At 43.4% G+C, this 13,524-nt stretch overlaps 1 protein-coding gene across 2 annotated transcripts in view; it reads right to left on the bottom strand.

The window, feature by feature from the left end:
• The window catches only part of NPR3 (natriuretic peptide receptor 3), a 58,272-nt gene extending 45,235 nt beyond the window's left edge, over positions 1 to 13,037 (bottom strand). For both annotated transcript variants that reach the window (XM_069963130.1, XM_069963131.1), the window contains exon 1: positions 12,185 to 13,037. In XM_069963130.1, coding sequence (XP_069819231.1) covers positions 12,185 to 12,863 — 679 coding nt within the window. In that variant the 5' untranslated portion in view covers positions 12,864 to 13,037. The remainder of the gene's footprint in view (positions 1 to 12,184) is intronic.
• Between the last annotated feature and the right edge of the window lie 487 nt (positions 13,038 to 13,524).

Below are 13,524 nucleotides of genomic sequence, written 5' to 3'. Positions count from 1 at the left end.
GGTAGCACTAGCATTCATACTGATTACTGAGTTCAGGCTTTAGCAGCAGCTGCCTGACACTGGTGCAGAAGACAATGGTGTTCTGTGCGTACAGATCCCTTCCCTCCTCCACATATTACAGCCCTGGCACTTTCTAGGAGTTTGGGTTATCACGAAATCTAAACCTTCTCAGTCTATTGAATGGTTTGGCTGTGGAGAACCTTGTAGCGTAGATCCCCGGGCTCCAGAATTCTTCTGTTATTGTTCTGTGTGCCATGAAACACAGCTTGTTCCCGTGCCTGAAGCCCGGCCATTGTTACCAGGACCCTGCTCAGTAAGGAGGTTTTGCTTCGGGCCATCTAGGAACTTTCTCATGAATGGGGTCACCAGAGGCGCAATTATGAAGGTTTTACGTACGTTTGATCAATAGGACGAAATGCGTGGACTCATTGTCTGCTATCTAATCTAATAGCCAAGAAGCAGCGTTCAGCCTTAACCCTGCCGCTCCGGCCGCATACATTACAGTCATTATGGTCACATACTATAGGACTATAGCCAATGATTGGACAATTACTCCTTTATTCCCGGGGTGGGGGGGGGGGATACAAAAGAAAAAACTATAAAAATCAGTCTCAGATAAAAAGAATTACACAAGAAAACTAAAACCTTAGTAAAGTCCATTATAAGCAGCAGTAAAATCCAGGATCAGGATCAGTACAGGATCAGTAATATATGTACACAGTGACCCCGGCAGCAGAATAGTGAGTGCAGCTCTGGAGTATAATACAGGATGTAACTCAGGATCAGTACAGGATCAGTAATGTAATGTATGTACACAGTGACCCCACCAGCAGAATAGTGAGTGCAGCTCTGGAGTATAATACAGGATGTAACTCAGGATCAGTACAGGATAAGTAATGTAATGTATGTACACAGTGACCTCACCAGCAGAATAGTGAGTGCAGCTCTGGGGTATAATACAGGATGTAACTCAGGATCAATACAGGATAAGTAATGTAATGTATGTACACAGTGACGGCATCAGCAGAATAGTGAGTGCAGCTCTGGGGTATAATACAGGATGTAACTCAGGATCAGTACAGGATAAGTAATGTAATATAAGTACATAGTGACCCCGCCAGCAGAATAGTGACTGCAGCTCTGGGGTATAATACAGGATGTAACTAGGAATCAGTACGGGATAAGTAATGTAATGTATGTACACAGTGACCCCACCAGCAGAATAGTGAGTGCAGCTGTGAAGTATAATACAGGATGTAACTCAGGATCAGTACAGGATAAGTAATGTAATATAAGTACACAGTCACCCCACCAGCAGAATAGGGAGTGCAGCTCTGGAGTATAATACAGGAGGTAACTCAGGATCAGTACTATAATGTATGTACATAGATTTATTCTATATGGCTCTGGTAACAAGGTGAGCTCAGCTGATGATACAATGTTTACTTAATATAAGACATCTTGCCAGTTTTCCGCTGCAGGTAACAATGACCTAATTTTGTCACAAACATACGTTAATAATTACACGTGATTCATAAATCTGCAGATACAGCCAAAAAATACAGGAACTTCACGTTCTCACCGTTCACATGGAACGGCATAAGCCTGAAGGGAGAGTCCATCCCCATCGTCTCCCCGTATGTTTGTCAATTTTTATGTGACCTTTTCTTGAAAATGGAAGCCCTTAATTTAAAAGCATTTGTCAGCATGAAAAGACAGTGTTACACTGAATACTGCTGCACCTGCTGGGCAGATACTCTATATACCCCATAAAAACAGCTTCAAAATTTTGACCACTAGGCGTCTCACTTCTCTGTTGTCCACTGTCTGTTGCCAGGGAAAATCTGTCTTTAGTAACAGCTAGATTTGGACAAATTGCAGGAAGGGAGGGGGATTACCATGTGCAGGACTGGGAGAAAAAGCTAACCCCTCTAACCCCTTAAAATAATCTGCATTGTACCTAAAAGGTAAATCAAAGCTTCTCTCTTGTTTCTAACCACTCATTGAGCCGTGAGCAGATGTCCTTTGTGTAGATATTAATGTAAATACTGCTGTATGTCCACAGTGATGCAGTATAATCTTCCCATCCTTCCACATTTCAGCCTTCAGTGCTCTGTGTAACCCCTTCCTTGCTCTGGTGCTGATTCTTTCCCTTCTGCTCACAAAGCCCCATGAAAACCCAGTGCTTCAGTAACCCCTTCTTACCCCACAAGCGGTATGTAAATGATCAGCCTAGTACAGTGCTGGCCCATTTAGTCCAGGGCACTTCACCAGCACTAGGTCATTGTGTAGTAGTAAGGAGTAGGTGCTGTGGCCGGCCAGAAAAGTAAAGGAAACAAAGTTCCTGTGTGTGTGTGTGTGTACTAATGCTTAACAGCCAAGCTCCGTGACTTTAAATAACCTTATTTTCTTTCAATCAAAGAGACCCAGGAAGCTGAGATTTGGAGAACCATTTGCAGGCTTCTATTTTAAAAATCTCAAGTCCAGTACTTATCAGCAGCTGTATGTCCTGCAGGAAGTGCTGTATTATTTCCAGTCTGACACAGTGTCCATGTCAGGAACTGTCCAGAGCAGGAGATGTTTTCTATGGGGATTTGCAACTGCTCTGGACAGAGGTGTCAGCAGAGAGCACTGTGTCAGACTGTAAAGAATACAGCACTTCCTGCAGGACATACAACAGCTGATATTTCTTGAGATTTAAAAAAAAAATAATTATTGACAAATCGGTATAACTTTCTAAGACCAGTTGTTTGAAAGCATTTAATAGGCCTGTAATAAGCCCATCTCCTTTTAATCAAATAGGCCAAGGAAGCTGAGATATGGAGAGCTGTTTGCAGGCTGTATCTTTTTTTTTTTTTAATTTTGAAGGCATTAGGCACCCTGATCAGCTGATCACCATGGGTCCAGGTCCTGGTCCTGGACAGATGATATTGCTGGGAATATAGTTTTTGTTGCATTAGGCTAGAGATATACAGCAATTTTGGCCATGGACAATCACACTTTACAGCATGTAGACCCCCATATCTCAGCTTCCTGGAATCGTGTGACTTTATTTTGAAGGGGGGTCATGAGCTTCAATGCTGTTTCAGTAGGCTTTAATAATTCAGCTCTGCTACATCTGTGGGTCTGGATGGGAATTATCACCTTGTTAGGGTTTATGATAATGAGGGCTGGTCAGCAGATTACCGTAACACGTCGCAGGGATTAAAGCCGGCCTTTAAAAGCTGTGTGAACGTGTCAGTGAGGGCCGTCTCTGTTCCCGGCCGGGCCTGTTTATGCCAGTAACCTTTTGCCACATGATAAGGTTACAGTGAATATAAGGCTTTTTACAAGGAAAAAAAAAATATTTCTGTCTTTCACAATGTGTTCCTTAGAAGGAGAGGATTACAGAAGGACAGATTATTGGGGACACGGTCCAAGTTGGGATATGGGATGGCTGGAAATTGTATACAGATGTTAGAAGTCAGCTCCTCTAGGGGCCCTATGGTAGGGGCCACCAGGGCCCTTCACCTACTTTCACCAGATACTGATTTTTCTAGGTCAGTGGTCTCCACTCTCCTGCTGTTGCAAAACTACAACTCTGTCTGGGCATGCTGGGAATTGTAGTTTTGCAACAGCTGGAAAATGTTGCCCTAATAGAGGTGTTAAACAATTCTGCTTTTAGGCCTCTCCATACTTTGTTAACATTGCCGTAATTATGGACACAGTTTGGCACCACTAAAAGTGTCAGTAAGCCTGACAACTGACAGAATTAAAGGGGTACTCCGGAGAGGAGAAAAAAAAGTTTTTAAATAAACTAATGGCAGAAAGTTACATAGGTTTGTAAATTACTTCCATTAAAAAATCTCAAGTCTTCCAGTACTTATTAGCTGCTGTAGGTCCTGCAGGAAGTGGTGAATACTTTCCAGTCTGACAGTGCTCTCTCATGCCACCTCTGTCCATGTCAGGAACTGTTCAGAACAGGAGAGGTTTTCTACGAGGATTTGCTACTGCTCTGGACAGTTCCTGACATGGACAGAGGTGGCAGCAGAGAGCACTGTGTCAGACTGGAAAGAATACACCACCTGCAGGACACACAGCAGCTAATAAGTATTGGATCACTGGAGATTTTTTAATAGATGTAAATTACTTGTCGGTATGACTTTCTGGCACAAGTTGATTAGTTTTTTTTCCTCTGGAATACCCCTTTAAGGCACACTCTGTCCTAAAGTCGGAATCTAGGGAACATTCAAGGACATTTTGGTGGAAGTGGATGTCGGCAAGAATGTGTAATTGTTGTTGAGTGATTAGTGTAGCTATAGGTGTGTAAAGTACAGTAGTGGCAGACACCAGGTTTACATATGGTATTAGATCTGAAGGGGGCGCTCCATTTACAGATTTATGTTATGAGCTGCCTTGAATTTGCCCACTATATATGCCACATCTTCTATGTATACGACCTATAGGTAGAGATTAATCAAACATGGTGTAAAGTGAAACTGGCTCAGTTGCCCCTAGCAACCAATCAGATTCCACCTTTCATTTTCCAAAGAGTCTGTGAGGAATGAAAAGTGGAATCTGATTGGTTGCTAGGGGCAACTGAGCCAGTGTCACTTTACACCATGTTTGATAAATTTCCCTCTATATGTACCATACCAGTTTATATGTACCAAAATTAGGGGTACATCCAGACCAGTCGGGGTACCCCTTCTGAAATAGGTGATTGTCCAGGATTATATTCCAGATTACAGCCCCCCCTATAGACTCAGAGCAGCAAGGCCGGGACTACAGGGTCCTGGAGTCCTGATACGGTCCCTGGGATGCAGTGGAGCCACGATCGGGGCGGCAGGTGACATTCACTGTTGGAAAGCAATGAAAACAAAGGAAGGATGCAACCAAATATTTGTAAGGATTCCTCCCCGAGCTGCGGACGTAAGACCAACACTGAAAACTTGATGAGGTTTTAGGAGTAAGAACTGATGGAATCTGCCCACAATTCCTGTAAATTTCCACAACAAGGAAGATGCTGAGAAGACGACAAAGTCTATGGTGACTGTATACTGATGGGTATACGGGGCCTTGTGTCCTATAAAGCCCCATATAGGGGGCAGGACTGAAAGAGCCCATAGGAGTCTATAAGGGATTCCCATAAGTGGATGGGATAACTCACAGATGATGTTATCCATCCAGATCATTATTGCCCTCCTCTGGCATCCGCCTAGGTGTGCCCGCTGCCAACACACTGCCCAACAACAGATGATTACATGTCATGGGGCAATATACCAACACACACTACATATACACATCCACACTGATGTACAGACTCATCATATACACATCCATATGTACACAGGCACATACTGCATATACACATACATACACATCCATATGCACACTGACACCCAGACACACACTGCATATACACATCCATCCATACACATCCACACTGATGTACAGACTCATCATATACACATCCAAATGTATATAAGCACATACAGCATATACACATAGATTAACATCCATGTGCACACTGACACACTGCATATACACATTCATACATACATACATACATAGACATGCAGACTGCATATACACATTCATACATACATACATACATAGACATGCACACTGGCACACACAGCATATACACATACATATGCACACAGACACACACTACATATACACTCATAGATACACACAGACACACACTGCATATACACATACATACATAGATACATACATACATAGACATGTACACTGGCACACACAGCATATACACATACATATTCACACAGACACACACTACATATACACACATACATACACATCCATATGCACACAGACACACACTGCATATACACATAGATACATACGTAGTGCTCAATCTATGATTGAAGAGAGATAGAACATGTGGCTCTCTGATGTAGTCTCTCTAATCTCCTCCGGGCTTCTTCCTGTCCTGGTTACAGCCACCAATCCTCTCTGACTCTCCATGCAGTGGGGTAGATTTTGCACGCTGCCTGTGACACATTGAATGCTGCTGCCTCTCATGCGCCTTGGTCTTGCACCTGAGCCTTTCCAGAACCCTCTTTAGAGATTTTAATGTTCTATATACTGCAACTACATCATGTGATGTGATCTGCCTGCACCCAGACAAGACATTCTGGGACATGTAGTTACCAGAGCTACAATCATGGTGGCAGACAGAAGAGGGTTACCTATAAGGAATGATTGTGAGTGTCTAAGAACTCAAGCAGAATTCTGAATGCAGCTCTGGAGTCGTGCTATCACTGACAATGTAAACATTTGCCCAGTCACTAAACCTTATATGCAGCTCTATGATGTCCAGAAGGGGACAGGCATCGGAACGGCCAATGATGTTCTATCGATTTACTGGAATTGTAAACACTGTGAGGCGTGCGGAGGCCCTCCAAACTAAATGGGCCAACCAACAATCCATTAGGGGCCACAATGAGTTTCTCCTCCTTTGGATGACCCAACAGGTGGGGAGTTACCCTGACTACCCATTGACTTAAATGAGAAGGGTGTAATACCCAACTTCCCCTGTGGTGGCTCTGCAGGACGCTTCCCAGATGATCACTGGGGTCTCAAGTGATCAATTAAGTTTTATCAAATTTAAGGAGTGATGTCCACTGACAAACTCCCAGTGCCTGATGGGAAAAAGTCACTGTGTAATAATAACAACCAGTCGTCACCTCCAAGGCTCCCCGGCTATTCTTATATGGGACTCCTGCCAGATGGAGAGGAACCGGATCCCAATCTGAAACATTATCTAGACACAAATATTATGACAGGTGATGCAATCGCTGCATTACATAATGATAACACAGATGTAGCAGAGCCGAGTGTGTCATATGGTACAACCCATCATGATAGGAATGCCATAGGTTTACTCGAAAGCATACTTAACAGTTATGCCAATAGACAAGTGCAGCCCCCCAAAAAGTTTAAGGGAACTTGTCAGATTTAAAATGGGGTCCAATCTACAGGCCACCACGTTATAGAGGACGAGGAGCTGTAAGTTTGGAGGGAAAAGATCCAGATAATGTAATTTCTTCACATGATTCTCAGTTCATTCTGGGCTTAGTGGTCAAGTGGGCGGGGCCACTCAGTGACTCAAAGCCCACTCATACACAGATAACTGTCAACTACTGTGTAGGACCACCCACTTGACTATTTAGCCCAGAACAAGCTGAGATTTACACCATCCTGGAACTTTCCAGCTCCTTGCTCAGCTCCTCATCTTCTATATGTCTACAGATTAAACTGCATTTCTAATGTGACAGGGTCCCTTTAAATGACAAATACAGCTCTTCTACATGTGTATTATACATATAGCATGCATCCTGGTACAAGCTTGGATAGAATTTGATAGACCTTAGGTCTGAGTTGGAATCTAGTTAAACATTCAATCTGCAACATATAGATGCAGCAGAGCTGACTTTGTCATTTGACGCTATTCTGTTGTGTATTTACACAACAGACTGAGTTACATACACCGTGTATATGTAACACTGTATATGTGTCATATATAAAACTTAGAGGTCCTGGTTGATGGGAATCTCATTTTAGCATGATATATCAGAGATGGAATTCCCCTTTAAGATGGAGCCACATATCCTATACAGCAACACCACGTGCTTCTCAAGCATTGCTACAAATGTGATGTTCGTCATTTTACATAGGACTGCAGTTAAACCCAGAGTTATCACAAGTGGCAACGGTAAATGACACCATCAGCTCTGCTACATCTCCGATCATAAAAACATTAACAAGATCCTGGAACTAAGCAGAGTGCAGATTGTCCATGACTGCTGGAGTGTAAAACTAGAGTGGTTACTAGGTGTATCCTTACTGTAACCGTATAATCCCAGGAAGAACGTGGAACATCCTTCACCCTATCTGTGTGTACTCTCTGTGCCCCCAACTCCTGCGCTAGACTAGACGCTGGGTCAGCCAAGGTACATGCCAAGTCAAACCTTTCCAAGGTCGCACAAGGCCAAGTACAATGGCTTCTATTTCAAATACAGATGTAGCAGAGCTGAGTTTGTCACCACCTGTGCATTGTGATAATGTGGACCTGTAGACCTATGTAGAACCGCAAACTCCGCAGGGAGTTGTAAGACTTTCAGCTCTAATTTATTTGACAGGTTCGGCTCTGCTACATCATCCTCTTTGGCAGCCTGATGTCCGGGGATCGTCAAGGATTTTAATCCTCAGACACAAGCGGGAATATAGATCTCAGCGTCACATGTTAAGATTCATATCCTTAGAAAAAGTTGGCTATCTGGCATAACTAATGACAACTTTGGCTCTGCTACATAAGCAGTAACACCTCTCAGGTAACAGGAGCCCATTATTACCTTGTTACCCTTGAATGTCGCCTGCAGGTGACCGGCACTGATTTACCGCTCCATCCATTTACTACAGTGACAGATTTATGGAGGCTACAATACACAGCGTTACAGATGCAGCAGAGCCGAGTTTCTCATTACTCATTTCCCATGTAAAACGATAGGTAGCACAATCTCCATAGGTTTGTGCCATATGACAAACTCAGCTCTGCTGCCTCTTTACCAACAAATACCCGGTGACAATAGACCATTGTTACATTGCTGCGCCTCAATGTAGCCTGCAGGTGACTCACACTGATTTACATGAGATTTACAGGGGTGGGACCACAGCGAACACGTTACTGCTACACTTCATAGTATCACAGATGGAGCAGACCTGAGTTTTGCACCTGCTTTGGGTATCCAGACAACTCTCAGTTCCATGCAAAACCAGATAGCACAATCATCAGGATCTCATTGTGAACCGTGTCAGCTCTGCTGCATCAACACACACTTGTTGCAGGCGACCTGCTATAATGTACAATTTACTACAGTGACAAAGAGTTAATATTCTTCTGTATTATACAGATGTAGCAGATTTGAGTTTGTCATTTGTGCATCTATGCTGTCCATAGGAATTGTGACAAAGGACAAACTCAGCCCTGCAGTATGTGACACCACCAGACCAGTGTTACATTGTTGCATCCCTCTGTACAGTCCTGTGGGTTTTACAGGGTCTTCACCATGTGCCCTTTAGGACCACAACCAAGGGGCGGGTGAAGGGTTAATCGGCTATTGTCCATTCACTATTACAGAAGTAGCAGAGCTAAGTTTGTCATCCCAATAACTTTTGTACTCTGTCATTGTGCCATCTATAGGAATTGTGCCAAATGATAAACTCGGCTCTGCTACATCAAGAGAACACACCCCCGCTAAGAAGATATTCTCAATGTTAGGATCATCCTATTCCCACTGTTTAGGAGGATCAGCAGAGGTGAGTTGGTCATTGGACACTAAAGATCTCACTTTGCAGCTTGTAAATCCATAATGACAAACTCAGCTCTGCAAATCTCTCCTAACAAGTCGCCTCTGCTACATTGTTGCCCCTACAGGTGACTCGCTCTGATTTACATTCCTGTCACTTTATGGCAGAGACAAATCTACAGGGGCCAAGAGACTGTAATGCATACAGTAATTCAGATGTAGCAGAGCCGAGTAGCTCATTCACATTGTGATCTAAATAACCTGCAGACCTATGTTTCTAATTCCCAACCAACGGGGGTCCTACAGTATGTATGACCACAGCCAGGTGAAGGGTTAACCTTATACTGATAGAAAACATTGGTAATTGCAGATGGAGCAGACCTAAGTTTCTCCTGAGGTCAGATCACCTGTGCCTCCCATTAGCCCTAACCTTAGATAACACACTCACCATGATCTGGATATATACTGTGCCAGACTGCAAACTCAGCTCCACTGCAAGGTGACAAGTGCCAGGGGAACGTTCTAATGTATACACTGGTACAGATGGAGCAGACCTAAGTTTCTTATTGATACGGATGACCCTCACTCCTGATAACATACTGTACAATTTTCATAGATATAAACCGTACCAAACTGCAAACTCAGCTCTGCTGTATTCACTCCAATAACAAATGGCATGTATACAGGTACAGCTGGAGCAGACCTGAGTTTCTCAGTCATTCTGAGGTCCCATCATCTATTATACTAGGTTTCACCTTCCCAGATGCTCCTCCAGGTGACTGGTCATTCTATGGGAAACAATCATACTGATCTAGATAGGATTTGTGCCAGACTACAAACTCAGCTATACTGCACACGTGTAATGCATACAGCCTTACAGACAGTGTTACAGATACAGCAGTCCGAAGTTTCTCCTTCACTTTGAAGCTGATCCTCCAGGACCTGAATATGAATTGTGCCAAATGGCATACTCCACTAAACTACACAGGTGTAATGTACAGGGGTTACAGATGGAGCAGACCTAGGTTTCTCTTTTACTTTGATGCTGATCCTCCAGGTATCTCCTTATTCTATATAAATTACTAATGATCTGGATATGACCTGTGCCAGACTACAAACTCCTCTTCCCTGCACCAGTGCCATGTATACAGTATTACAGATGGAGCAGACCTAAGTTTCTCCTTTACTTTGAGGCTATTTCACCAGGTATCTCCTTACTCTATATGAAACTCTTAAAATCTGGATATAACCTGTGCCAGACTACAAACTCCTCTCACCTGCACCAGTGTCATGTATACAGTATTACAGATGGAGCAGACCAAAGTTTCCCCTGTATATTGAGGCTATTCCTCCAGGTATCGCCTCATTTTATATAAGTCACTAATGATCTATATAAGAACTGTGCCAGACTACAAACTCCTCTCCCCTGCACCAGTGTCATGTATACAGTATTACAGATGGAGCAGACCTAGGTTTCTCCTTTACTTTGAGGCTAATCCTCCACATAACCCCTATCCTATGGGAAACCACAGGTAACACACGATCTGGATACAAACTGTGCCAGACTGCAAACTCATCTACCCTGTACAAGTGTCATTTATAGAGTATTGCATTATTATAGTGTTACAGATGGAGCAGACCTAAGTTTCTCCTGTACTTTAATGCTGATCCTCCAGGTATCTCCTTATTCTATATAAATCACTAATGATCTGTATATGACCTGTGCCAGACTACAAACTCCACTCCCCTGCACCAGTGTCATGTATACAGTGTTATAAACAGTGTTACAGATGGAGCAGACCTAAGTTTCCCCCTGTATATTAAGGCTAATCCTCCAGGTATCTCCTCATTCTATATAAGTCACTCATGATCTATATAAGAACTGTACCAGACTACAAACTCCTCTACTCTGCACCAGAGTCATGTATACAGTATTACAGATGGAGCAGACCTAAGTTTCTCCTTTACTTTGAGGCTATTTCACCAGGTATCTCCTTACTCTATATGAAACTCTTATAATCTGTATATGACCTGTGCCAGACTACAAACTCCTCTCCACTGCACCAGTGTCATGTATATACAGTATTACAGATGGAGCAGACCTAGGTTTCCCCTGTATATTGAGGCCATTCCTCCAGGTATCTCCTCATTTTATATAAGTCACTAATGATCTGTATATGACCTGTGCCAGACTACAAACTCCTCTCCCCTGCACCAGTGTCATGTATATACAGTATTACAGATGGAGCAGACCTAGGTTTCCCCTGTATATTGAGGCTATTCCTCCAGGTATCTCCTCATTTTATATAAGTCACTAATGATCTGTATATGACCTGTGCCAGACTACAAACTCCTCTCCCCTGCACCAGTGTCATGTATATACAGTAATACAGATGGAGAAGACCTAAGTTTCTCCTTTATTTTAAAGGCTAATCCACCAGGTATCTCCTCATTTTATATGAAACTCCTCTCCCCTGCACCAGTGTCATGTATACAGTATTTTAGACAGTGAAATATAGACAGTATTATACACTGTATAATATACACAGTATCACAGACAGATGTAATATATATACAGTATTATAGACAGATATACACAGTGTAATATACACAGTATCACAGACAGATGTAATATATACAGTATTATAGACAAGATATAATATACACAGTATCACAGACAGATGTAATGTATATACAGTATTATAGACAGATATACACAGTGTAATATACACAGTATCACAGACAGATGTAATATATATACAGTATTATAGACAGATATAATATACACAGTATCACAGACAGATGTAGGAGCCCTCAGGTTGCCCCCATCAGTGCCCGGCGCCCTCCCCGTCCCGACTGCAGCTTACCTCTCTCCTTGTTCTGGATGGAGTGGGTGATGTCCTCCAGGTCCACATGCTTGGCCTCGTCGAAGTTGTGCACGGTCATGTGGTAGCCTTCCTCCTTGAAGGCGATGTGGACTCCTTCCACCGTGAAGTAGCAGTTCCGCTCCACGTTGTCGTCACTGTAGAGCAGCATAGCCCGGCTCCACTTGTGGTAGCGGAACATGGCGAGCAGCATCTCGCCCATCTTGGTGTAGGCAGGTGCCACCCGGGTCAGGTGCGAGTACTCGTCCACCTTGTGCATGAAGCCGGTGGCCAGCGCCCCGGCCGAGATCATGGGGATGTCCCAGTGGGAGGCTAGCCTGGCTACGGGGGCGGCGGCGTACTCGCACACGGGCCCCAGCAGCAGGTCGGGGCTCTGCTCCTTCAGGGCTGTGTCCACCAGGCTGAAGAGCGCTTGGTTGCCACAGTCCGAGTCCCGGTAGGTGACATTGAATGTAAAGCCGGGCAGCAGACTGGCATTGTTCTCTAGCGCCCTCACAGCATAGTCTATGGCCGGCTGCACCCGGTTTATTGAGAACATATACTTGTCATCCTTGGGTAAGATCACTAACAGGTTCACTTTTTTATCCTCCAAGGGGACAGAGCTGCTCTCTACTAGCCCGAGCAGGAGGGCAAGGAGGGGAGCAGAGAGCAGCAGCAGCATCCTTAAAGGGGGGCTCCTCAGGTGGGCTGACAGCTCAGGGTTCTCTAAGGTAACAGGCGGAGGGCTTCTCGGCTGCTGCTGTTTGATCTTATTGATTCCTCTTCTTCCTCGCTACATCCTCTGGTTAAATAGTGCGGCAGCCAAGCCTATGACCACACATGGAGCCCTCACCCGGGAGCTTTCTTCTCCAGAGTTACTCATTAACATGTGACGTCATGGCCCGGGCACCCGCCCCCTTCTTAAAGCTGTACACCCCACTATTGTCTGCAGCCAAAAATAAAAATTATATCTATCTATATATCTGTCTATGCCTCTATCTATCTATCTATCTATCTGTTGTTATCTATCTATCTATCTATCTATCTCCTATCTATTTATCTATCTATCTATCTATCTATTTATCTATCTATCTCCTATCTATCTATTGTTATCTATCTATCTATCTATCTATCTATCTATCTATCTACTATCTATCTATCTCCTATCTATCTCCTATCTATCTATCTATCTATCTATCTATCTATCTATCTATCTATCTATCTATCTATCTATCTATCATCTATCTATCTCCTATCTATCTATCTATCTATCTATCTATCTATCTATCTATCTATCTATCTATCTATCTATCTCCTATCTATCTATCTATCTATCATCTATC

The sequence above is a fragment of the Dendropsophus ebraccatus genome, chromosome 3, assembly GCF_027789765.1.
Source record: "Dendropsophus ebraccatus isolate aDenEbr1 chromosome 3, aDenEbr1.pat, whole genome shotgun sequence".
NCBI lineage: Eukaryota > Metazoa > Chordata > Amphibia > Anura > Hylidae > Dendropsophus > Dendropsophus ebraccatus.
This window is presented reverse-complemented; position numbering and strand designations above follow the sequence as displayed.